This window comes from Corylus avellana, chromosome 9 (assembly GCF_965113065.1).
Source record: "Corylus avellana chromosome 9, dhCorAvel1.hap1.2, whole genome shotgun sequence".
NCBI classification, from domain to species: domain Eukaryota; kingdom Viridiplantae; phylum Streptophyta; class Magnoliopsida; order Fagales; family Betulaceae; genus Corylus; species Corylus avellana.
Genome location: NC_142498.1, coordinates 5013258 through 5040473, shown reverse-complemented (window position 1 = coordinate 5040473; position 27216 = coordinate 5013258). Strand labels below are relative to the sequence as shown.

At 43.4% G+C, this 27216-nt stretch overlaps 2 protein-coding genes across 3 annotated transcripts in view; one reads left to right on the top strand and one right to left on the bottom strand.

The window, feature by feature from the left end:
• LOC132190698 (zinc finger FYVE domain protein) overlaps window positions 1-27216 on the top strand; it is a 105509-nt gene that overhangs the window by 31367 nt on the left and 46926 nt on the right. For both annotated transcript variants that reach the window (XM_059605742.2, XM_088510315.1), the window contains exons 18-26: window positions 1804-1894; window positions 2046-2123; window positions 2230-2520; window positions 2631-2828; window positions 3638-4126; window positions 4947-5108; window positions 5328-5657; window positions 5744-5826; window positions 5951-6055. In XM_059605742.2, coding sequence (XP_059461725.2) covers window positions 1804-1894; window positions 2046-2123; window positions 2230-2520; window positions 2631-2828; window positions 3638-4126; window positions 4947-5108; window positions 5328-5657; window positions 5744-5826; window positions 5951-6055 — 1827 coding nt within the window. The remainder of the gene's footprint in view (window positions 1-1803; window positions 1895-2045; window positions 2124-2229; window positions 2521-2630; window positions 2829-3637; window positions 4127-4946; window positions 5109-5327; window positions 5658-5743; window positions 5827-5950; window positions 6056-27216) is intronic.
• Window positions 8162-8905, bottom strand: LOC148583615 (uncharacterized). The gene has a single exon (XM_088510414.1). The coding sequence runs from the start codon at window positions 8903-8905 to the stop codon at window positions 8162-8164; it is 744 nt and encodes a 247-aa protein (XP_088366540.1).

Below are 27216 nucleotides of genomic sequence, written 5' to 3'. Positions count from 1 at the left end.
GCCGTTACTTTGCCAGTGAAGTATCTTGGTCTCCCATTGGGAGGCTCTTGTAAGTCCAAGCAGATTTGGGATGGAGTTATCGAGAAGATCGAACATCGGTTGGCCAGTTGGAAAATGGTGTATTTGTCGAAGGGGGGTAGGGTCACCTTTATCAAGAGCATTCTCGCTAACTTGCCCACTTATTACTCGTCTTTATTCCCTATTCTGGTGAGTGTTGCTAAGCGCATTGAGAAGCTTCAACGCAATTTCTTATGGGGTGGGATAGGTGAGGAGTTTAAGTACCACTTGGTGAAGTGGTCACAGGTTTGCACTCCGATCAAGGAAGGAGGGTTGGGAATTAGGAATTTATTGGTGTTCAATCGCGCTCTTTTAGGGAAATGGTTATGGCGATATGGGACGGAGAGAGATGCTTGGTGGAGAATGGTGGTAGATTCGAAGTATGGAAGCTTATGGGGAGGGTGGTGTTCTGTTGAGCCTGGAAGAGCATTTGGGGTGGGGCTATGGAAGAATATTAGGAAAGGGTGGGATACTTTCAAAGGCTTTACGAGATTTGTAGTGGGGGATGGGACTAGGGTTAGCTTTTGGCATGATTGGTGGTGTGGAGATATAGCCCTCAGGATAGCTTTCCCGATTCTTTTTAGTATTGCTTGTGCGAAGGAGGCCTCAGTTGCGGATAACTTGGAGATGATAGGTGGGTCCAATTAGTGGAATGTGAGTTTTTCTAGAGAGGCTCATGACTGGTAGGTGGATGTCTTTACCTCTTTCTTCCAGATGCTGCATGCAGCTAGGGTGAGTCGAGGGTCTGAAGATAGATTATGGTGGACACCCTCCAAAAGAGGTTATTTCAAGGTCAAGTCTCTCTTTTTCTCATTGGCGTGTTCGGAAGGGAGGAGGTTTCCATGGAAGAGTGTGTGGCGGACACAGGCTCCTCCAAGGGCAGCTTTCTTTGCAAGGTCAGCGGCTTGGGAAAAAATTCTGACCTTAGATAATCTCAGGAAGCGACATGTGATTGTTGTGAACAGATGTTGTATGTGCAAGAAGAGCGAGGAGACGGTGGATCATCTTCTTCTGCATTGTGAGGTTGCGTCTGCTCTGTGGAGTGCCTTTTTTGGTCGCTTTGGGTTATCGTGGGTGATGCCTGGTAGGGTCGTCGAGTTGCTGGCTTGTTGGTGGTCTTCAGGTAAGGGGGGGAGTGTTGCGGTCTGGAAGATGGTGCCTACTTGTTTTTTTTGGTGCTTATGGAGAAAGAGAAATAATAGGTGTTTCGAGGACTTGGAGAGGTCCTTTGAGGACATTTTATCCTATTGTTTCCATACTTTGTATCTTTGGACTGTAGCGTTTGTCTTTCCAGTGTCGTTTAGCTTTGATGATTTCCTTGTACGTTTTTCCCCTTCTAGTTAGGTGATCTTCTTTATATACTCCCAGTGTACTTTGGGGCGCCTACGCTTTTAATAAAGTCTGCTGATTACTTATCAAAAAAAAAAGGGGGGTGGGCATGATATGGCTGGAACTGTGATCCGATCTCCTTATGAAATTTGAAAGTATTACTCCTGGTTTTTGATATGTGCACACACACGTACAGATGTGACCTTTTTTTTCCCCTTCTATTTTTTATTTGTGTTTTGCTATTTATTACCTCACAATTTACTATCAGCAAAAACCCTTCTCACAATATCTCAATCTTATAATATCTTCTGTTCTACACCTCTAATGGGGATGTATATGTGTAAATGATGATTTATGCGGAATATTTGGTATGCTTATTCCTGTAGGCCGTAATGTTTTAGACACATTTTACTCCAGGTATATGCACAGATGGGAACTTGATGCTGCTTTGGATGTTTTGACCATGTGCAGCTGCCACCTGCCACAAAGCGATCAGCTTAGAAATGAGGTGCTGGTTTTATTTGTTATTTGCTTTATCGTAATTTTTTTTAATTTGTATTGATTCTTTTGCTTGAAGCTTTATATGATTCCTTTAGCATTAATATTTCTGCTTTTGCCCATTACTTTTCCTTGGTGAGATAGTTTTTTTGGTTGCTTAGGTCTTCCAAATGAAACAAGCCTTGCAGAGGTACAGCCACATACTAGGTGCAGATGACCATTATAGTAGCTGGCAAGAGGTTGTTATTCTCTCTTGTATCTAAATTAAGATGAAAAACATGGAATAAAAAAAGTGGTCTAAGTCCTGCTTGGAGTTATTTAACCATAATACTCGTTAAATGACAGGTTGAAGCCGAATGTAAGGAAGATCCTGAAGGCTTGGCACTTAGATTAGCTGGAAAAGGAGCTGTTTCTGCTGCTTTAGAAGTGGCTGAAAGTGCAGGATTATCCATAGATTTGCGGAGAGAACTGCAGGGCCGGCAACTTGTGAAGCTTCTCACTGCGGATCCTCTCAATGGTGGGGGTCCAGCAGAAGCTTCACGGTTTCTTTCTTCTCTACGTGACTCCGATGATGCACTACCTGTTGCCATGGGTGCAATGCAGTTGTTACCCAATTTACGGTCAAAGCAACTTCTTGTAATTACGTGTCCTCTTTCTCGGAGATGTGATTTAATAACATTCAATGTGTTATTTGGGTATTGAAATTTGTGTTTCTTCATTATGACTTTCTTTTGTGCCTTTCAAAGGTTCACTTCTTTCTGAAGCGAAGAGAAGGAAATCTGTCAGATATTGAGGTTTCGCGGCTTAACTCATGGGCTTTAGGTCTTCGTGTTCTGGCTGCCTTGCCTTTGCCATGGCAGCAAAGATGTTCTTCGTTGCATGAACACCCTCATTTGATCCTGGAGGTGCTTCTGATGAGGAAACAACTACAATCTGCTGCTCTGGTACTGTAATCCTTACTCTTTTTTTTTTTTTTTTTTTTTTTTTTTTTTTTTGAGTAAATATACCAGAACAAAAAAAATAGAAACAAAGGAATACATGGGAAACAAAGAGATGGGAAAACAAACAAAAAGAAACAAAGGGGATTGGGGGTGGGCGGTGGAGGAGATTACAGGGGTGAGGTCACTTAAAAGGGACCACATCAATAGGAGGAAGAGAAAAAAATGGGAATGTTTCCGCTAATCACAGTGGAGGCGGCCCACCTGGTTATGTTTAAGCCAGTTGGTACTGCAATGGACTTTGTGAGTGGAGCAAAGGGGGATCTGGTCCAAGGGGTGAAGGGCATCATTAATAATGGGATTGATCTGCTGGAGAGCTGATTAGATGCCTTAATTAACATCAATTCTTCTTCAAAATTGTTAAAGTAATGATTAAGTGATTAAATTTACTTCTTCCTATAAGCTTAAGCTTTTAGGATAAATGGTAGTTTAATATGGTATCAGAGTAAAAGGTCTTGAGATTGAACCTTGATTCCGTTAATTCACTCCCATTTAAATTAAATATTTCACGTGTTGGGCCTCACCTATTAAAAATGCACATATGTGAGGGGGAGTGTTAAAGTAATGATTAAGTGATTAAATTTACCTCTTCCTATCGGCTTAAGCTTTTAGGATAAATAGCAGTTCAACAAAATTAATTATAATTAATCATATAGGTTGGAATACTTGCTGATCATGTCTTTTTAAATTAAAAAAAAAAAAATCCTCTGTTATTTATGCAACGAGCATTATGTTTGGATTATATTTGTCAACAGATCCTTAAAGAATTTCCTTCGTTGAGAAACAGCAACGTAATTATTGCATATGCTGTAAAAGCTATTACTGTCAGTATTATCTCTCCCCCCAGAGAACATCGGATATCCGTGTCTGGAACAAGGGCTAGGCAGAAAACAAGATCAGGTGGTCCTGCAAGGTCATCTTTTAGCAGCAGTCTAAGTAACTTGCAAAAAGAGGCTCGGAGAGCTTTTTCTTGGGCTCCACGAAATACTGGAGACAAGGCTGCTCCTAAAGATGTTTATCGGAAAAGAAAGAATTCTGGTTTGACTTCATCTGAAAGAGTTGCATGGGAGGCTATGACTGGAATTCAAGAGGATCGTGTTTCATCATATCCTGCAGAAGGGCAAGAACGGCTTCCTTCTGTTTCAATTGCTGAGGAATGGATGCTGACAGGTGATGAAGTTAAGGATGAAGCTGTTCGTGCATCTCACAGATATGAAAGTGCCCCTGACATTACTCTCTTTAAGGTATACTAGTGAAACAGGTGAAACATGTTTGGTTCATGTTGGCAGCTTAGTAGCGTGTAGTATATATGAATTATCAATTTAGTGCTGGTGCTTTTTTTATATGGATAGCCTATTACTTTAAATCTAGACTAAGATGAGCATTAGTCAAGATAAGTGAGAGTGATTTGGTGCATATAACTCATTCTGCGAGTGGGATATTGTTTGTCTCAAGCTCAAATAGGAGCATGTCACTGATCCAATCTAGGAGTTCATCTTTGGCTTATTCTTATTAGGGGTTCTCTTGTATACTCCCTGTGTACTAGGGTTGCGCTCCTCTACGATTTATTAATGATACAAAATTACTTATAAAAAAAAAAAGAAAAAAAAAAAAGGTGGGATAGGTCAGGCACCATATTTAGAGTGTTTGGCTGTATTATTAAGTATATTTCTTTAATATTATTGGTGCACCACAAACTAGCAAACAAGGATGGTGTTTTTACTATTTGTATATCAGGTTATATAAGTGCAGTTGTGGGTTAATCATGCATATTTTCACTTAAACTGTAGCTCTGGTATATGTTACTATTTTTGTTTGACCAAATTTTGAATATATCTAAATACCTTGTAAGAGATTTTTGAGAAGTTGTGGCTTATATGTCTGTTGAAAATTGTGATATTTTTTTCTCCTGCTGAAGCATCATAAGACAGAAGATGTAGTAAGTGGCTTCTTTTTGCTTTGGAGTTTATAACTTCTATTTCGTTGGTGATTTGTGCATAAATGATCTTATATTTTATGCATGCTGCTGTGAGTCTTCTGAATGCTTGGGTGTTCTGTTTATAGGCACTGCTTTCTCTGTGCTCTGATGAGTTAGTGTCTGCCAAAAGTGCCCTGGATTTGTGTATTAATCAGATGAAGAATGTGTTGAGCTCCCAACAGTTGCCTGAGAATGCATCCATGGAAACAATTGGTCGAGCATACCATGCCACGGAGACAATTGTACAGGTATTACCTTTGCCCATCCCCTGGAGTCCATGTAATGTGAAGCAATGGTTTTCTACTATCTTTGTGTATCATATGTTAGTTATTAAAATCCAAGGTCAAAATAGGCAATATGCACTTTTGCTTCCCTTACATTCAGATGATTATGGGATTGTTGTCCGATTTGCTTTACATGTGGTTTAGTTTGTAATGCTGAGTGATATTTTCCCTGTTGCATGTCAGGGACTACTATATTGTAGATACATGCTGAGAAAGCTTACAGGGGTTAGTGATATGTTAATTAATTCTGAAAGAAGTAGGGATGCCGATGATGCATCATCTGATGCTGGTAGCTCCAGTGTGGGTAGTCAGTCCACAGATGAGTTATCTGAACTTCTCACACAGGCAGACATCTGGCTAGGACGTGCTGAGCTGCTTCAAAGCCTCTCGGGATCAGGAATTGCTGCTTCTCTTGATGATATTGCTGATAAGGAGTCATCGGCGCGTCTCCGTGACAGGTTGATTGTCGATGAACGATACAGCATGGCTGTATATACTTGCAAAAAGTGTAAGGTAAACATTATGCCTGATTATTGTTGTAGTTCACTCTGATGGTCTGTAGTGGTATTCAGCTTATGAATATTTGGGGCCTCTCTCAGATTGATGTTGTGCCTGTGTGGAATGCATGGGGACATGCGTTGATTCGGATGGAGCGCTATGCACAAGCTCGGGTGAAGTTTAAGTATGTCAAATTTATGTTTGCTTAGAAATGTTTCAGACAATATATGTTCTCTCTGTCTCCCATTCCTCTCAAGTGGGGATACAGATGGTCTTATTCTTTATTTTTCCTATTCAATTGTTTTCAGGCAAGCTCTTCAATTGTACAAGGGTGATCCTGCACCTGTCATTTTAGAGATAATTAATACAATTGAGGGAGGTCCACCAGTTGATGTTTCAGCGGTTCGTTCCATGTAAGATATCAGCAGCTTTTATGTCACAATACCTATATTTATTATTGCCTTAAAATTGTTTTGTGGTTACCATTGAACTAGTAACTGAACAACTTCGTACCAAGATCTATGCGGGGTCCAGGCTTTAATTTATACGAGATCTACAGTCCCTGCTAGTGACAATGTTGTCTTGATATGTGCTGAAACTTTTGTATTTTTGGATGGTATAATACTATAATGAAGACTATAAAGAAGAATGCGTAATTCATATAAATTAGCATAACTGCACACCTAGAATTAGAACTGCTGCAAAAAAAAAAAAAAAAAATTGCGCACCGTAAAACGACAAACAAAAAAAACTCTCTTCTCTCTTCTCTCTCCTTCGTTTTTCCTTTTTGTCTCCCCTCCATTTGCCCTAGCGGTGGTGCGTTTTAGCGCAGGCTAGGGTTCAACTCCCTTTTTCATCCCAGAGATCTCTTGAGTGTTTCGAACTGATCTAGTTGACCGTGAGGGGTGTGCGGCCATGTCTCGGAGTGTTTGGAGATCGGTTCGGTGAGTGAGTTTGTTATTGAGCGACGCTTCTTCATTGAAGGAAAAGCCTTCTGCTTTACGGCGAAGGAAGGGTTCTCTGATTTGCGGCTAGAGGAAAGGAGGAAGGGTTTCGTAGGGGTCATTTTTGTGGGTCTTCATAGTTCATCCTAGTTGGTCAATACGGTGGAAGAGGCAGCTCTGTCTCCTGTGAAGGAAGATACGGTCTAGTGTCACTGTGAGGATGCGAAGGTGTTGATGGTTCGTGGGGGCGGTAACAAGGCAGGAAGATTTTTGGAGGTGGCCATCTACACCGAGGGTGGATGGAAAGGGATTATCTGGCTCCCTGAGGGCCAAAATGGGTGGGGTTGGCGTCGGTTTGTGGGTGAGATGTGATTGATTCTGGTGTTTCAGAGAGATCAGTCTAGGTCCGTGGCCTCTGAGTTTCCATCCTTGCTGGGAAAGCAGACTGAGGTCGAAGTGAGAGCTTTTGGGGAATTTTTTGGATGGTCCTTCTCGGATGTGCTGCGATTGACATCTCGTGGGCTGAAGTTTCTGTCTTCGTGCTTCCTTGACGTGTTCCCGGTGTTGGCCTGTTTTGAGTCGGGGCATGGCGGAGTTGAGCAGCGTTTAGCGGTGGATTGCTATGATCTAGAGGTTCAGTAGAAGCAGAAGAGCGTTCCTCTGGCAGCACCTTCGCTAGCGGCACAATCTCAAGCGGCGGCTGTCTCATTGTTGAGGATGAAGAAGTTGAAGGGTTGGGTGAAGCTTCATTTAGGGCACCTTCGAACTGAGCTGGACCGGGCCTTAGTTGGGTTGGTTGAAGGCCTCTTTGTGGGGCTGGACTTGATGCCCAAAGGGATGCAAAACATGGCCGTTTTGTTGGGCCATGAGGGTTTGGGTGCCGGTTTGGATCCATGTTTGGATTTGGTTTCGGTTCACGTTTCTGGACCGGGTTTGGAACCCAATATGTTTTCAGTTTCTTTACCTTTGTCAGTTCCTGGCCCCAAGGACGAGCACCGAGTGGGCAACTTGGCAATGGAGTGTCCGGTGGTTGTTGGGTCTGCCCATGTGAGCAGTGCAATTTTTTGCTCCTCCGACCTGTCTTCCTCTGGGTGGGATATTTTCTTTCCGGAAAACCCTATTTTTGCCTTAGGGGCTGTTGCTCTGGGTGAAAGACTCTGTTTGCTTCCAGAGTAGTCGGAGAGTGGGACTCCCTTAGTGACTTAGCGGAAGACTAAGGTAACTAATCAAAGAGCAGCGTCTTCGTCTTCTACCCAAAAAGATAAAAACAAGCCTGCAGGCTAAAAGAAAGATAAAACTCCGCAGAGTATTTGAAAGAGAATTCTCTGATTTGATAATAATGCAATGAGTTAATTTTACATAATAAGCAAGCCTATTCATAGAAGAGAAATACTTGTAGAGCAAGTAAACCTACTTCAAGTAGAGAAAGTAAATCTAATCCTTATAGAGAAATTAAATCTAATCCTGGTAGGAAAATAAATATAATCCTAGTAGTAATAGTAAACATAATCTTAATAAAGAAAGGAAAATAAAGTTCTAATAAAATAAAATAAAATCCTAATATAAAATTAACAATCAGCAAGAATCGTGACAATCTTTCCTTTTGTACTTCCATTGTTTGAGAACCGATAAAATTCTGATCAAGCGGCGCTGCTCCAATATTATTTTTGATATTTTCTTTATTTTCGTTTTTACTGAAAATAAAGGTAAATATCGTCCTACATCAGACACCCCCACTTGAAAAAACCCCGTCCTCGAGTTTTCTTCGGAACATGACACATGCGGCTCCTCTGAAGAGAAGTACTTGGAGAAATCTACATAGATAGCATCAAGACACGATTTTTCCTTTTCGTCTACTTCCACACAAATTTCTCCAACGATTTCTTCTTGGATGTCATCTTCAACTTCACAGTTTTCTTCAAAGGAATCACCAATTTTCGTGGTGATCGTGATGAGTTGCACTTGTGACGGAGGAGGTGGTGGTTGTTCTTCCACTGATGTAGTCGTTGGAACAAATAGTTGTGGCTGCACAAATTGTTTCTCTGGTGACATCTCCAAATTAACAGCCTCAACGTCCTTTTCACCATAATTAATATTTTCTTCATAGAAATAGTACCTACTTGGAGATTTATGAATATGGTTACGGACAGGTCGAATGTGAATTACGTCATCGTCAAAGAACTTGTCAATGTATGAAAACTGAACGGGTTTGACTCGGATCCCATAGTCATCTTTGGCATCATTGTCCCTGTGATTACAATGGAAACCCATATGCATGCGTTCCAATGTCTCCCGCCTCTGGCACATCTCCTGGCGCATCTCCTGTTGCATAGCGTGCATAGTCTGCTTGAACTCTTGGAATTCGGTTCTCCAAGGAGCCTCTGATCGCGTGATGTATCGCTGGTAGTCGGATCTCGAAACAACATCTTTCTCACGAACGGCGTCGTTATAGAAGTTGTTGTTGTAGTATAAGTTGGCCATTGAATCCGGATAACGCCGGCTTAGACACCCCATGAATTTGGCTCTCGAAAGAGTCCCTCCCCTACAAGCGGCGTTGTTGGAGAAGTTTGTCACCGTTGCGCTAATTGGCCATGATCAGGATAAAGCCTGCTTTGATACCAACTGACGTAGTGGAAGACTAAGGTAACTAATCAAAAAGCAACGTTTTTGATTCTGCAAGGAGAAGCGTCTTCGTCTTCTACCCAAAAAGATAAAATAAGCCCGCATGCTAAAAGAAAGATAAAACTCCGCAGAGTATTTGAGAGAGAATTCTCTGATTTGATAATAATTCAATGAGTTAGTTTTACATAATAAGCAAGTCTATTTATAGAAGAGAAATACTTGTAGAGAAAGTAAACATACTTCTAGTAGAGAAAGTAAATCTAATCCGAATAGAGAAAGTAAATCTAATCCTAGTAGGAAAGTAAACATAATCCTAGTAGCAATTGTAAACATAATCCTAATAAAGAAAGGAAAATAAAGTTATAATAAAATAAAATAAAATCCTAATATAAAATTAATAATCAGCGAGAATCGTGACAATCTTTCATTTCGTACTTCCATTGTTTGAGAATCGATAAAATTCTGATTAAGCAGCGCTGCTCCAATATTATTTTTGATATTTTCTTTATTTTCGTTTTTACTGAAAATAAAGTAAATATTGTCCTACATCACTTAGTTCAGTCAGTATACAAGCAAACCTTCAAAAACTATCGTAGAGCTAAGGGAGCAAGAGGAACACCGGTGAAAGATTCCTTTCTTCTTGAGGCGGTGGTGGAGTCTCTCAGAGCTTCGCCGGTGTAGTATCAATCCACGCCTATTGCTGGGTTCATTGCACAAATTCTGTCAGAGGCTATCCTCGGTGAGGCGTTTTCAATTTGTGTTGAGGGAGGCCAATTCTCTCGGGGACGAGGATACGTCCTTGGTGCTTTAGTAGGCCTTGGAGGAGGATTATCATCGGGTTGGTATGGTGGCTCGCCCTAAGTCTAAGGTAAGAGGGAACAGTTAAACTTAAAGAGTTTCATTAACTATGGCGATGCTATCTCCTCCTTTTGACGTGGGAAAGGCAAGGCTCATGTCATGTAATGTCGTGTATTCCTTGAGGGTTTCAGGTGTTGAGGGTTTTTGGTGGGTTTGTTGGGTTCCTTTCGGGGTTTTTGGTGGTGTTGGGTTTTTGCGGGTGCTTTCTCTTGTTGTTTTCTGCTTTTGGTGTCCTTGTTGTATACTTCCTAAATGCTTGGGGGCGTCTACACTTTTTATAATACTTCTTTGATTACCTATAAAAAAAAAAAAAAAATTAGAACTACTGCCATTAGCTGCCAATTATCATTTACATAAATGTGTTTTGGATGCTGCCGCCTACACTGGTTTGGACCCTTTTTCAGAGGTTGGGCTACGACCCACAAATTTTTTGAGCAAATCTTTTCAATCTTTTAGCATTTCAGGTTCAGTTTTCTCCAACCAGTGGAGAATGATGCATAAGACGAAATGTAAAATATTTATTTATTTAGGTGAGTAAATAAATATTTATTTATTAGGTGGCCAGGCATATAGAGAAACTCCAACGAGATTTTCTGTGGGGAGGTGTAAATGATGAGTTCAAATATCATTTGGTTAAATGGGACAAGGTTTGCTCTCCTATTTTTTTTTGATAAGTAATAATTTTATATATCACTCACTCTGGATAATGTTCGGAAAAGAGCTATTGTAGTGATTAATCGTTGCTATAGGTGTGAATCGGATGGGGAGTCTGTGGATCATCTCTTTCTTCATTGTGGGGTTGCGCGCCAGATGTGGGATGTTATTTTCTCCCGCTTCTATTTGTGTTGGGTTATGCTTAGAAGTGTTAAGGAGATGTTTGATACTTGGTGGTCGGGCAGTAGAACCCATAGCGCCGTGGTTTGGAAGATGGTTCCCCTGTGTCTTTTATGGTGCCTTTGGAATGAAAGGAATGCGAGATGCTTCGAGGATTTGTTGAGGAACCTTGAGGACCTTGTTCATTTCTTTTTGTACACGCTTTTCACATGGACTGCAGGTTGGCTTGCTCCTTTAGTGATTAATTTTCCTGATTTTCTCTTTATGTTCTCTTTTTCTTTCTCCCCCACTTATCCGCTCTCTTGTATACTCCCTGTGTACTTGGGTTGTGCCCCTTTGCGCTCTTTAATGCATTATTACTTATCAAAAAAAAAAAATATCAAAAGCGCAGAGGGGCCCAACCCATATACACGGGAAGTATAAATAGAGAGCGCCTAAGAGGGAGAGAAATGAAAGAGGAAGTTAGAAAAACTAATTACTAAAGGAGCTAGCCAAGCGGCCGTCCAAGAGTAAAGAGTAAAGAAGAAAAGATGAGTCAGTTCCTCTATAGTCCTAGTAGAGTTTTCAAAACATCTAGCATTTCTTTCAATCCATATACACCACATAAGACATAGAGGGATCATCTTCCATACTACCGCGCTTCGAGCACGTCCTCCCAACCACCAGCAATAGAACAAATCCCTCACTCTACAAGGCATAACCCAATGCAACCCAAACCGACTAAAAATAGTGTGCCAAAGAGTTCTTGCGGTTTCGCAATGGAGAAGAAGATGATCTACTGACTCTCCTGTCTTTTTGCACATACAACACCACTCCACCATCACAAGGTTCCTCTTACGCAGATTATCATGAGTCAAAATTTTGCCTAGGGCCGCGGTCCACCCGAAAAAAGCCACTCGCAAAGGCACCTTTGTGCGCCAAATACTCTTCGAAGGAAACACCTCATGGTCAAAATTCGACAAGGCCTTGAAGAGCGACTTAACCTCGAACTTGCCTTTCTTAGACGAGGCCCAGCAAATACAATCCACCGTATACAAAGATCTTGCAAGAGTACAATCGATCAAAAAAAGGAGCAACCAAATCCATCTCCCAGTCCTGAACGGGTCGCACAAAAATGACATTCCACTCTACAACCCTATTCCTTCAAGTAAAATTATCCTTCACCCAAGCTTTTTTGTGTCTAGCGATGCTGAACAAAGACGGGAAGTCTTGCTTGAAAGGATTTTCTCCACACCAAATATCATGCTAGAAACGAACTTTCGAACCCACCTCCACCTCAAACCGAATACCTTTGGCAAAGGAACTCCAACCTTGTCGAATATGCTTCCCTAATCCCACACCATGAGAACCCGAAACCTCCTTCGTGCACCACCCGCCTTCCTGGTCTTCTTACTTGGCTTTGATAACCTTGCACCAAAGAGCCTTACTCTCATTCGCATATCTCCAAAGCCATTTTCCCAAGAAAGCTTGATTAAACTAATGCAACTTTCGAATACTAAGACCATCGTAGTGCAGGGGACGACAAACCTGGTTCCACTTTACAAGGTGCAACTTAGGCTCATCTCCCATTCCTCCCCACAAGAAATCTCTTTGGACTTTCTCAAGCCTTTTAGCTACACATGGGAATCAGAAACAAAGACATAAAGTAAGTCGGAAGATTATACAACGTACTCTTGATGAGAGTTAAACGGCCTCCTTTAGAGACGTACATCCTCTTCCAACCTGCGATTTGACGCTCCATCTTCTCAATCACATCATTCCACATAACTGTCGCCTTAGACGGCGCCCTAAGAGGAAGACCCAAATACTTCATAGGCAAATCGGCAACACTACACCCAAGGATATTAGCTAATACCCCAATGTTCTCCACCTCTCCAATAGCCACAATTTTAGACTTTACACAATTTTGCTCTCCTATTTCCGAAGGAGGACTAGGGATCAGGAAGTTGAGTCTGTTCAACCAGACTCTATTAGGAAAGTGGCTGTGGTGTTATGCACACGAGAGAGAGGCTTGGTGGAGAATTGTCGTTGAAGGCAAGTATGGTTCTGAGTGGGGTGGTTGGCATTCGGCCGACATTTTTGGGCCTCATGGGGTGGGTCTTTGGAGGTATATTAGTAAGGGGTGGCGTTTGTTTTCAAGCCACACCAGATTTAATCCAGGTGACGGATCCAAAATCAAATTTTGGGATGATGTTTGGTGCGGAGAAGTGTGTCTTAAGGAAATTTTTCCAGGCCTATACAGCATAGCTTGTGCAAAAGATGCGTCTATTGCTGACAATTTGGAATTCACGAGTGGAGCTGTTCAATGGAATGTTAGTTTTTTTCGAATGATTCATGATTGGGAATTGGAAGTGTTAGCCTCGTTCTACACTTTGTTATAGTGCTATAGAATGAACAGGGAAGGAGAGGATAAAATTTGGTGGATCCTGTCAAGTAAAGGGAAGTTCGATGTTAGATCTTACTATAGTGTCATGGCTAGCACTGAGGCTAGTCCGTTTCCTTGGAAGAGCATTTGGCGTACCAAGGCTCCCATGAGAGTGGCTTTCTTTACTTTGATGGCGGTGTTAGGGAAGATTCTCACGATTGACAATCTTAGAAAAATTAATCTTATTGTGATTAATAGATGTTGCTTGTGCAAATTAGATTGGGACTGCGGCAAAATTTTTTACTTGTTTTTTACTAAGGCGCCTCAGCGAGTGGCTTTTTTCGGGTGGATTGCGGCCCTAGGCAAAATTTTGACTCATGATATGCTGCGTAAGAGGAACATAGTGGTAGTGGAGTGGTGTTGTATGTGCAAGAAGATCGGAGAGTCAGTTGATCATCTTCTTCTCCACTGTGAGCTCGCAAGTGCTCTTTGGCACACGATTTTTTAGCGTTTTGGGTTGCATTGGGTCATGCCTTGCTGGGTGAGGGCCTTGTTTGCTAGCTGGTGGTTGGGAGGACGATCTCGAAGCGCGGTTGTGTGGAAGATGATCCCTCTGTGTCTTATGTGGTGTATTTGGAATGAAAGAAATGCTAGATGTTTTGTAAATTCCACTAAGACATAGAGGAATTGACTCATTTTTTCTTCTTTACTCTTGGACGGCCGCTTGGCTAGCTCCTTTAGTGATTAGTTTCTCTGATTTTCTTTTTCATTTCTCTCCCTCCTAGGCGCTCTCTGTTTATACTTCCCGTGTATGTGGGTTGCGCCCCTCTGCGCTCTTTTTTATATCATCATTACTTATAAAAAAAAAAATCGGATGGGGAAAAGATCGATCATCTTCTTCTCCATTGTGAGATCGCTCGTTCTTTATGGAATGCTATCTTTAGCCGGTTTGGATTGTCATGGGTTATGCCTAGTAAGGTGGCAGATTTGTTTGCTTGTTGGTGGGCCGGTGGGCGGTCCCGGAGCGCTGTTGTGTGGAAGATGGTTCCCTTATGCCTAGTGGTGTTTATGGTTAGAAAGAAATGCAAGATGCTTTGAGGACTCGGAGAGATCTTTGGAGGAACTCATGGCCTTCTTCTTCTTGTCAACTGTACTGAATACCTCTCAATGTGAGAGTTGCTTGTATTATATAGAAATTGTCTAGGTAATTACAGGCTGTATCTTAGTGATTACAGTAATCTAGGGAAACAAATAAGGTAACTAAAATCTACCTATTAATTACAATATAGTATAGCTATAATACAAGAACATGCCATAACTAGAAAGACTAATTATGGCTAAATGTATATGATATATATAGACCGTATCTGACTGACGTCCTCCCTCAAATTGATGTTGGTCGATCAAGAAGCATCAATTTGCCCACAAGGAACTGATGACGCTGTCGTGTCATAGCCTTCGTGAAGACGTCAGCTATCTGGAGATCAGTAAAAACATGAGGAAGAGTGATAACACGAGTGTCCAAGGCTTCCCGAATAGAATGACAGTCTATCTCAATATGCTTCGTACATTCATGGTAAACAGGATTAGCAGCTATTTGAATGGCACTAGTATTATCTGCATGAAGAGGAGTAGAATCAGTTTGAGAAAATCCAAGCTCAGCCAACAGCCCATGAAGCCAGACAATCTCAGAACAAGCAGCAGACATTGCCCGGTATTCGGACTTAGTAGATGATTTCGAAACGCGAGCTTGCTTCTTACTCTTCCAAGAAATCAATGAATCACCAAGAAATATGCACCAACCCATGACAGACCGCCGAGTGTCGGGACATCCTGCCCAATCCGCATCACTATAAGCAACAAGGCGAAGAGGAGAGACGGTTGGAAGGAACAACCCATGGCTAGAGGACCCCCGAAGATATCGAATGATACGTCGAATAGCAGCTAAATGAAGATGGCGTGGAGTTTGCATAAATTGGCTACCTTGCTGGACAGCGAAAGAAATATCGGGTCGAGTAATAGTCAAATAGTTCAAGCTGCCTACCAACTGTCGGAACACAGTAGGATCAGAGGGAAGATCACCCTCCTCACTTCGATATTTCACATTAACCTCCATAGGAGTATCCACCGAAGAAGAGTCCTGAAGACCAGCCAGGCTAATCAAAAGTCCCGGGTATATTTGTGTTGATTCAAGAATATACCAGAAGAATCAGTGTGCACCTCCAACCCTAAAAAATACGTAAGAGGACCAAGGTCTTTCATATGAAGAGTCTTGAGGATTCCGCCTGAGATGTGCAATCAAACTGGAGTCGGTGCCCGTAATGACAATATCGTCCACATATACAAGTAAAAGAACGAGACCAGTCGGAGTCTTGCAAAGGAATAAAGAAGAATCATATTGGCTTTGGACAAAGGAAAAGCGAAGCAGAGTAGACCTGAATTTTTCAAACCATGCTCGGGGAGCCTGTTTTAAGCCATAGAGAGACCGCTTTAACTTACACACAGCGGCAGATGGAGAAGAAAACAAACCCGGAGAAGGGAGTCATGTAAATATCCTCTTTGAGATCACCATGAAGAAAAGCATTTTTGACATCCATCTGGTGAAGTGGCTAGCCTTGGGAGGCGGCAATAGAAATAATTGTACGCACGGTGGTTATCTTCGCGACCGGAGCAAATGTCTCCTCATTGTCCACCCCGTATTCTTGCCTGTTCCCAAGAGCAACTAATCAGGCCTTATACCGATCTAGAGTCCCATCAGAGCGAAACTTAATCGAGTAAACCCATTTACAACCAATGGCTTTAACATGAGAGGGGCAAGGAACCACATCCCATGTATGATTATCCTAGAGAGCCTGAAGTTCCTCATCCATCGCTTTTCGCAAACATTCACATTTAACAGCCTCGGAAAAACATGTAGGGATGGAAATAGAAGATAAAGTAGCATTAAAAGAAGTATGGGGAAAACCATACCTATCAGGAGGATGTGATACCCTAGCAGATCATCGAGGACTAGACTCATGAACTGTCTCAGATGGCGGGTCAATCAGAGGAGTTGTCGGAACAGTTTCAGATGAAGGGTTAGTCTTGGGAAGGGGCAAAGTTGGTAGACGTCGAGAATACACAATGCCAGGTTTGAACCGCTCAGGCAGAAGAGGCAATTCATGAAAACAAGGTTGAATACTAATCTCAGGCAATGATTCAACATGTGTAGAAAATAAACATTGATTCTTTTTTTTTTGATAAGTAATAATGATATATAAAAAAAGCGCAGAGGGTCGCAACCCACATATACGGGAAGTATAAACATAGAGTGCCTATGAGGGAGAAAAATGAAAAAGAAACTCAGAGAAACTCAGAGAAACTAATCACTAAAAGAGCTAGCAAAGCGGCCGTCCAAGAGTAAAGAGTAAAGAAGAAAAAATGAGTCAATTCCTCTATGGTCCTAGTGGAATTTTCAAAACATCTAGCATTTCTTTCATTCCAAATACACCATATAAGACATAGAGGGATCATCTTCCACACAATTGCGCTTCGAGATCGTCCTCCTGACCACCAGCTAGCAAACAAGTCCCTCACCCGGCAAGGCATGACCAAATGCAACCCAAACCTCTGCAAAATCATGTGGCAAAGAGCACTTGCGAGCACACAGTGAAGAAGAAGATGATCGACTGGCTCTCCGTTCTTCTTGCACATTTAACACCACTCCACTACCACTATGTTCTTCTTGCGAAGCGTATCATGAGTCAAAATTTTTCCTTGGGCCGCAGTCCACCCGAAAAAAGCCACCCGCTGAGGCGCCTTAATACACCAGATGCTCTTCGAAGGAAACTCCTCTTGATTAGAAATGGGCAAGGCCTTGTAGAACGACTTAACCTCGAACTTCCCTTCTTGGATGAAGACCAGCAAATACGATCTACACTGCCTAGTGAAACCTTGCAAGAATACAACCGATCAAAGAAAGGAGAAACCAAATCCACCTCCCAATCTTGGACTGATCGTACGAAAATGACATTCCACTCAACAACCTCATTCCTCCCAATAAAATTATCCTTCACCCAAGCATCTTTGTGTCTGGCGATACTGAATAAGGACGGGAAAGCTTGCTTCAAAGAATTGTCCCCACACCAAATATCATGCCAGAAACGAATAAACATTGATTCTCAAAGAACACAACATTACGAGATATACGAAATTTGTTAGAACAAAGATCATAGCAAACATAACCTTTGTGAGAAATACTATAACCCATAAAGGCACATTTAACAGACTGAGCAGAAAGTTTGTGACGTTCATGAGCAGGTAAATGAACAAAACAAACACATCCAAAAGTATGCAGATTAAGATAGCTAGGATGCTGATGATACAAACGATAATAAGGAGAATCAAAATGCAACACCTGAGTGGGCAGTCGACTAATTAAGTAAACTGCAGTAGATAATGCCTCAACTTAGAATTTAGAAGGAACATAGGACTCTAGCAATAAAGTGCGAACAACATCCAAGAGATGGCGGTTCTTTCGTTCCGCCGCTCCATTTTGCTGAGGAGTATAAGGACGAGAGCGCTGAGAGACAATTCCTTTGTGGTGTAAGAAATGATGAAACTCGTGGGACATGTATTCTCCACCAGAATCAGACCTCAAAATCTTAATGCTTGTAGAAAATTCATTCTCAATATATGCTACAAAGGTCTTAAAAACAGAAGGACCTCAGATTTGGCCCGAAGAAAATCGACCCAAGTATACTGATTGAAATCATCTATGAATGTCACAAAATATTTATATCGAGCATGAGAAATTACAGGAGAAATGCCCCATACATCACCATGCACAACATCAAAGCATTTTGCAGCACGACTACCATGAGAAGAAAACGAAAGGGTTTTACTCTTACCAAGTTTGCATACAGAACAATCAAATGACAAATTTTTTGAAACTCGTTCTTTATTGCCTAACAAACCAGAATTTAACATATGAGACAGAATAATAGAATTTGGATGACCCAAACGTTTGTGCCATACTTCGTTCGGAGTGTTAACTGTCCTACAAGCCAAAGATAAACAACTAGGAATTGAAAAGTACAGTGGAAATAGTCTGCCAACTTTAGGCCCCTTCGCGAGTATCTTCCCCGACACCTGATCCTGCACAAGACAACCATCACGAGAGAAATTGACATCACATTTTTTTTCAACTAACTGGCCAACTGAAATAAGACTATTAGAAAGTCCAGGAGATACATAAACATCTCTGAATGAAGGATTAATATCTCCTACTTCATTAATAGCTAAATGATTCCCATTAGCTACTTGAATATGAGATGACCCATGCTATGGACGAACATTGCAAAGAGTATCAGGTGATCTGGTCATATGATTGGATGCTGTAGAATCAATAAGCCAAGACTTAGACGAAATAGTACCATTACCTTGGAGCGCTAAGGCAGAAAAGGCCGACATAATCATCTGCTGGACCATTTCAGGAGTAAGAACAGCTGATCCGGCTGCAGAAGAAGAGGCTGAGGACATCAATGGAGCAGAAGAGGTGTTTACTGCAGCCTGATAGGTAGTAGCTTGATGATTCTGAGGCCGAGTGGGTCATTCTCTAATAAAGTGGCCCAGTTTCTTACAGTAATTGCAAGTTTTCTTTGCACAATTGGCAGCAATATGACCATACTCCTTGCAGTTGAAACACTGGACTTTGCGCATATCCTTACCCTTCCCTTTCCCATAGGCTGCATAGGCTATTGGATTCGGGTTGGAATTGTGCTGGAACGTAGCCTGTGTGAGAAGACGCTGCTCCTCACAAAGTAATTCTCCAAAACAAACATCTAAAGATGGAGAAGGATCCCGGTTCATTAAATTTGAGCGAGTAACCTCAAATTTAGAGCGTAATTTCATCAGGAATTGATCTCTGTTGCTCTGCTCATGAACAGCCTGAACAACAGAGAGAGATGCAGCAGGTACCTTCGCATAAACCATATCAGAAAATTCTCCCCGCAAATTCTGAAAACCAGAAAAATACTCCGGAATGGAGAGATTGCCTTGAGTGTAACTAGCAATCTCATATTCCTGCTGAAAACGTCGTGCGGTATTGTCCTGATGATAAACCTTCAGTAAATACTCCCACATAGCCTTCGCAGTCTTATAGGGCCTCAGATTAAGCACAATAAGAGGATCAACAGACCTTAAGATCCAAGACATCACATGTGCATCCTTGACCTTCCACTTAGCCAACTCCTTAGTTTCCGTAGGAGCTGGATCACTACCGTCAATATGGCCCCACAATTCTTTTCCTGTAACAAATAATTGAAACTGGAATTATACTTTCCGAGAATGCTCTCTTCTCTCTCTTCTCTCTCTTCCAACCTCGCCTGAGATTAGGCGCGTAGGTGGCGCGTGGTTACTGGTTGGGGGTCTAGTTTTTTGCTGGTGATCTAGGGAGCGGTATGGCTATGTCGAGAAAGTGGAATGTGGAGTCCAAATCTTTCGAATTTCTGATTAAGAGTGGGGTTTCAGGGGTGAGAATATTCGAAAGAGGCAATAGGAAACAAAAAACCATCTTCTTGCACAAGGATGAGGTGGTGTGGTTGGCACGAATTGTTGAGGACCTGGTGGCAGTGGATTCTTCTGAGGTTTTTTGGGACCAATCCAGAGCAAGGTATCCACGGATAATTGCACAGAAATGTGCTAACAGACATGGGAGGTTCCTGACTATTGAAGAATTTGATGGGAGGCATAGGAGTGGCTCGGTCTTTATACCAGAAGGACGTCATGGTCAAGGATGGAAACGTCTCATTACGGAGGTGCACTTCGCCAAGCTTTCCTTGTGTGAGCCTAGGGAGGTTAGGGATGTTATTAAGAAAAATGATGTAGGGGGGAGAAGGAGGAGCTACGCGGAAGTTATGGGGTCATCGCTGCAGAGGACAGAGGACTGCTTCGATACCTTCACTGAGCCAATTGCCAGGGTCCCAAGGTGGTTGAAGGAGGTTTCTATAGGGAAGAATAAGCAAGACCAGCTTTCGGATACTCAGGGGGAGGGTCGGCATGAGTCCCTAGCCGCAGGGAGGTCGGACAGGGGCGGCATGGAGGGTCCGAAGATGAATCAGAGTTTGTATGGGGAGGGAACGAGCAATCCAAAGGCAGGGGAGACACTGGGTCTTCTCGGCGGAGCTCCGGGGAGTAGGTTTCCGGTTCAGGCGAGCAGGTTGATCACCACGTCGAGTCTGCCAGTCTCGGTTTGCGGTGCTGATCAGGCGAAGGGATGGGAGGGGGCAGGTAGCCCTGTCGTGCAAGCCTGGTTTCGTGTTAAAGAAGACTTAATTAATGCAAAGGAGACGTTGGTAAGACTGAGAGGCGAGGTCGACGTGGGGCTCGACAGATTGGAGAGGACTATCAGTTTTGTGGAAGGCCTGAGTGCTCTACCTAGGCCTGGGGGTTCGGGAGCTTATGGGCTAGCAGGAGGGGAAATAGCCCAGCCCAGAAAGGTCTTCTGGGGTAGGCCCAAGCATGGTAAGAGATACCATCCGGTTAAGACCTATTTCAGGAGAAAAGCTGTCCGGCCCGTGGAGCAAGGGGAGACATCGAATGGTGGTGCGAAGCTGGTGGACATACCGGAGTGTTCGTCGGGTGGACTTCTAGCTCCGGTGGACCTCGCCGGTAGTCCCGAGATTAGGCCGATGCCTCGCGACAGGGTGCTCCATGCCGGGTCTATCGCGCAAACTGGCGCTTCGTCTCCGGCAGAGGCGCCGACATCCAGTGATCAAGTTTCGGCGCCTCCGGCCGGTGAGCTGGACTGTTTGAAGGGAGACCCAAAGTCTTTGGTGGGTGTCGCCGGTATCTATGCCCATTCTGTGGAGAGGTTGTTGTCCTGCGACAGGGAGGTTGCTCCGGCCCGGGAGTTAGCAACCACTTCTCCGGCAGAGGTGCCGACTAAGGAAGATGTGTCCAGTGAGGGGGCGGCGAGTCCGATAAGGGTCGACACATTGGGTGATACAGCTTCGGCGGACTCCTTGGCTGAGTTTACAGTGTCGATGGCTTCACCGATGAAGTGGCAGGGGCCTCTATCCACTCTGGAGAAGGGGCTAGCCGACCAAGGTGATCGTAAGGGGGTCTTGGGGGTCGCTGTTTCTGGGATTCTGGGTAAGCACCCCAGCAGTGGGGTGTCTCCGGAACTCTCTGGGCCTGCTACCAGTGTCGGTGAGAAGGTTGGTTTGGGAGGGTGTCAGGGTGATTCTGGGAAGGGTCTTCTGGGTAAGGAGATGGGGTGTGGCATATCACAGGCGGATAATATGGTTGGAGATTCTACAGAAGAGGTGAGTTCTAGCAATCAGGAGTCTTTTGTCCCAGATTCTATTCAGGAGACACAATTGGAGGTGCAGGAGAAAATTTTTATCATTCAGGCTTGTAAGGAAGTTGGCCTAACTTGTGATGGTGAGGAAGGTAAGCTTGAGGAGACCATTGGGGGGCTTATGGCTGACAACAGAGGCAAAGAAGTGGAGAGGGCAGTGGGCACTCCTATTGTCAAAAAAGGCAAGAGGGAGCTTATTAGTTTGCAGTCCTCTGTAAATTTTCTGGAGCATTCATCAAGGGAAAGAAATAAGGGGAGGGCCAGTCGAGTTAAATCATGAAGCTGAAAATTCTTTCATGGAATGTGAGAGGTTTGAATGAGAGGGATAAAAGGTTGAGGGTTAGAAATTTGCTTAGAAGTTGGAAGGCTGATGTTGTTTGTTTCCAAGAGACTAAGATGGAGTTCTTTTCGTATAATTTAGTGAGGAGCTTATGGGGTTGCCCGTATGTGGAGTGGTGTTGTGTTCCTTCCATTGGGGCTTCGGGGGGTATATTGCTCATGTGGGACAAGAGAGCTGTGGAGAAGGTAGATATAGCGTTGGGAAGGCATGTGGCGGCTTGTTCTTTCAAGAATATTGAGGATGGTTTCGAGTGGGCGTTTGCGGGGGTTTATGGTCCTAACAGAGCTATTGCTAGGCGTTTACTTTGGGAGGAATTGGCAGGGATTATGAGTTGCTGGGACGTCCCGTGGTGTATTGGTGGGGACTTCAATGTCACTCTTTATTCTAGTGAAAGGTCTAGGGGAGCTCATTCTCGGTCGGCTATGAGGAATTTTGGCGATTTCATCTCGGATCAGGGCCTCATGGACCTTCCCTTAGTGGGGGGTATTTCTACTTGGTCAAACAACAATTCTTGGTCTAGGCTTGATCGCTTTCTTGTGACCCCGGATTGGGAAGTCCGCCATCCGGACTTGCGCCAAAAGAGGTTGCTTCGGGTTTGCTCCGATCATGCTCCTATTATTTTGGATTGTAGCTCTCATGAGGGTGGTAAAAGGCCTTTCAAGTTTGAGAACATGTGGCTTAGAGTGGAGGGATTTGTGGACAAAGTGCGCAGCTGGTGGGACTCGTATCATTTTCAGGGTACGCCGAGTTTCATCCTTTCAAAGAAGTTGCAAGCTCTAAAGTGGGATTTAAGGAGATGGAATACGCAAGATTTTGGCAATGTGGGGGTTCGGATCAAGGATCGTATGGAAGATCTCAAAGCTATAGATAGGGTGGAGGAAGAAAGAGGGTTATCCGCGGAAGAGATTGAGAAGAAAAAGGTGCTTGCTAGGGAGTTAGAAATCTCTCTCCTTCAAGAAGAAATTAGTTGGAGACAAAAATCAAGAATCCGTTGGTTGAAAGAGGGTGACAAGTGTACTAAATTCTTCCATCGGATCGCTAATGCCAACCGTAGACAGAACTACATTGAGTCTTTGAACATTCATGGAACTACTACCTCTAATCAAGAGGCTATTAGTATTCATATTACTCGCTTTTATGAGTCTCTTTTCACAGAGACCCTAAGTTGGAGACCAAGGTTGGACAATCTTCAATTTGATAGGTTGGAGGAGGAAGAGTCTTCTAGCCTAGAAGTTTCTTTTGAGGAGAGGGAGGTGTGGGAGGTGGTCAAAAAAATGGATAGGGACAAGGCTCCAGGCCCGGATGGTTTTTCTATGGCTTTCTTTCAGGATTGTTGGGAGGTGATCAAAAAGGACGTCATGGCTGTTTTTGGGGAGTTCTATGATCGAGGTAAGTTCGAAAAAAGCCTCAATGCTACTTTCATTGCTCTCATTCCGAAGTCGCATGGGGCTTCCGATTTGAAGGACTTCCGTCCTATTAGTCTTGTGGGAGGGATTTATAAGATAATTGCGAAGGTCTTAGCCAACAGAATGCGGGGAGTCATGAATCGGGTCATATCCAATCCGCAAAACGCTTTTGTCAAAGGTAGACATATTTTGGATTCGGTGCTTATTGCCAATGAATGCCTGGACAGTCGTCTCAGATCCGGGGACCCCGGCCTCTTGTGTAAGTTGGATATGGAGAAGGCTTATGATCATATGAACTGGAAGTTTCTACTCTATCTTTTAAGAAGGTGTGGATTCGGCGACAAATGGTGCTCTTGGATTGAGCATTGCATCTCGTCCGTGCGGTTCTCGGTGTTGATCAATGGTTCGCCCTCCGGTTTCTTTGTGAGCTCGCGTGGGGTTAGACAAGGTGACCCTCTATCGCCTTTTTTGTTCATCTTGGTCATGGAGGCTTTTAGTAGGATGATTAATGCCTCCATCAGCAGGGGTTTCATCAATGGGTTCTATGTGGGTGCCAGGGAGCATGAGCGGGTGTCGATCTCCCACCTTCTTTTTGCTGACGATACTTTGGTGTTTTGTGGGGTAGAACCGGAACATGTTAGATTTATTAAAGCTCTCAGTATAGGCTTTGAGGCGGTTTCCGGGCTAAAGATTAATCGGGCCAAGTCTGTTTTGGTCCCAGTCGGAGATTCAGTTGAGACGGATGAGCTGGCCGGCGTCTTGGGTTGTGGCACTAGCTCGCTTCCCTTGAAGTATTTGGGTCTTCCGTTAGGGGCTTCCTTCAAGCAGTTGGCTGTTTGGGATGATATGGTGGAGAAAATTGCTAGAAGGTTGGCCTCGTGGAAGCGTTCTTATTTGTCCAAGGGGGCGAGGCTCACTCTCATCAAGAGCACCTTATCCAACTTGCCCACCTATCTTCTGTCCCTGTTTCCCATCCCTATCTCCGTGGCGAACCGTATTGAGAAGATTCAACGGGATTTTTTATGGGGAGGTTTCAAGGATGAACCCAAATTCCATTTGGTCAGTTGGCACGAGGTTTGCTCTCCGATTTCTGAGGGAGGTCTAGGGATTCGGAGCTTGCGCCTTTTCAACCAAGCCCTCTTGGGGAAATGGTTATGGAGATTTGCAAATGAAGAAGAAGCTTGGTGGAGAAGTATCTTGGTGGCTAAGTATGGGGTGGTTTGGGGTGGTTGGCGTTCAAATGTTCCTCGTGGAACGCATGGGGTGGGGCTATGGAAATTCATTTGTGGGGTTTGGAGGTCGTTTCGGTGCCACTTCAGATTAGTTCCCGGTTTGGGGGGGAAGGTCAAATTTTGGGAGGATTGTTGGTGTGGCGAGACGCCCCTCAAAGATGCTTTTCCGGGCCTTTTTATTATAGCCCGCAACAAGGATGCCTCCATTGCGGATATTCGGGAGTGTGTAAATGGGATGGTGCACTGGAACGTTACTTTTACCCGTAGTATCCATGATTGGGAGGAGTTGGCCTTAGCCTCTTTCTTCTCACTCTTGTATTCGTCTCCGATCCGGGGGGAAGGGGTTGACCGTATGTGGTGGATTCCTTCAAGGAAAGGGAAGTTTGAGGTCCGCACTTTCTACAAGAGGCTTGCCCTTAAGGAGCCTAATCAGTTCCCTTGGAGAAGGATTTGGCGTACTAAGGCTCCTTTGCGAGTGGCGTTTTTTGCTTGGTCGGCCGCTCTTGGGAAATCTCTCACTCTGGATAATGTTCGGAAGAGAGGTATTGTTGTGGTTAATCGTTGTTGCATGTGTGAGGTGGATGGGGAGTCTGTGGATCATCTCTTCCTTCATTGTGGGGTCGCGCGCAAGTTGTGGGAGGTCATCTTCTCTCGCTTTAACTTGAGTTGGGTTATGCCTAGAAGCGTCATGGAGATGTTTGCCAGTTGGTGGGCGGGAGGTAGATCTAGTAGTGCGGTGGTTTGGAAGATGGCTCCCTTGTGTCTTCTATGGTGTCTTTGGAAGGAAAGGAATGCGAGATGCTTCGAGGATTTGTCGAGGAACCTAGAGGATCTTATTCACTTCTTTTTGTACACTTTATTCACATGGACAGCAGGATGGCTTGCTCCTTTAGTGATTGATTTTCCTGATTTTCTCTTTTTGTTCTCTTCTTCTTTCTCCCCTACTTAGTCGCTCCTTTGTATACTTCCTGTGTACTAGGGTTGCGCCCCTCTGCGCTCTTAATGCATTATTACTTATCAAAAAAAAAAAAAATTGAAACTGGAATTCCCAAGCAGAATAATTTTTTCCAGTAAAACGAACCCCAAAAATCTCGCTAGAAGACATGATAAAATAAGAAAATTGGAGATTAAAACACCTGATAAAGAAGTAACAGGCCCACCAGAACTATTGGACAGCAAGCCCAAGTCCACACAAGGCAAACACCAATCAGCAACCTCAAACAGCAACAAAGCCCAAAGTTACCAGCAACTCAGCAACCCCAAACAGCAAGTCCAAACCAGCCAGCCCAGCAAGTCCAAGCCCAACAAAGCCCAAGCCCAAAAACCCAATTACTAGTCAGCAACCCAAACCAAACATCAACTCAAACCAATAGCACCACAAACAGAAATCGTGACAGCCAATCCACGCTCACCGCAGCAAACAGCCGACAGCCCCAAATTGCCGATAGCACCAAAGCGCTGATAGCACCACAAATCGCCGACAGAACGAGATCGCCGGGATCACTCCTCCAGATCCCGTCAGCCCCAAAAAATCACCACAACCCACTGTCAACACCAAACGGCCGATAGCCCAGATCGCCGACAACCACCAAGGAGATTGCCGAAAGCCCAAGTCTGCCGACAACCACCACAGATTGCCGGAAACGCTCTGCTCCACACCAAAATAGAATCAGCCACACCTGAACCTGCCAATAGCACCAAATCTCCGACAGCCAAGATCGCCGACAGCCACCAAGGATTCTCCACAACCTCCAAAGGGTCTCTCGACAGCCACTAATCTATGTAGACTGCCGCTACCCTCAACAAAAACTGCCAAATAGCAGTTTAGAACCCACCAGAATGATCAACAACTCCCCTGAAGTTATCGACCGCCAAAAAAAACAACAGGTAACTGAAAACGTAGAACAACCCTAATTTAGATGATGGCTTTGATACCATGTCAATTGTATTGAATACCTCTCAATGTGAGGGTTGCTTGTATTATAACGAAATTGTCTAGGTAATTACAGGCTGTATCTCAGTGATTACAACAATCTAGGGAAACAAATAAGGTAACTAAAATCTACCTATTAATTACAATATACTATAGCTATAATACAAGAACATGCCATAACTAGAAAGACTACTCGTCTAGGAATATTGAGGACCTTCTACACTTTTTCTTGTACACCCTTTTCACTTGGACCGCTGGCTGGGTAGCGCCCTTAGTGATAAGCTTCCCTGATTTCCTTTTTATGTTCTTTTCTTCTTTTTCTCCCTCTTAGTCCCTCTCTTGTATACTCCCTGTGTACTAGGGTTGCGCCCCTCTGCACTTTGATAATATACCTTTACTTATCAAAAAAAAAAAAAACTAGAAAGAGTAATTATGGCTAAATATATATGATATATATAGACTGTATTTGACTGACACTTCTATACGCTTTTCACTTGTACAACAGCTTGGCTTACCCCTTTAGTGATTAACTATCTTGATTTTTTTGTTCTTTTCTCTTCTCCTAGTTAGGCGCTTTGTCTTGTATACTCCCTGTGTACTTGGGTTGCGCCTCTCTGCGCTTTTGATATAAACATTATTTATCAAACAAAAAAAAAAGGATTTAATTTTATGTTTTATTTAGTTTTTAAGAGTCAATGG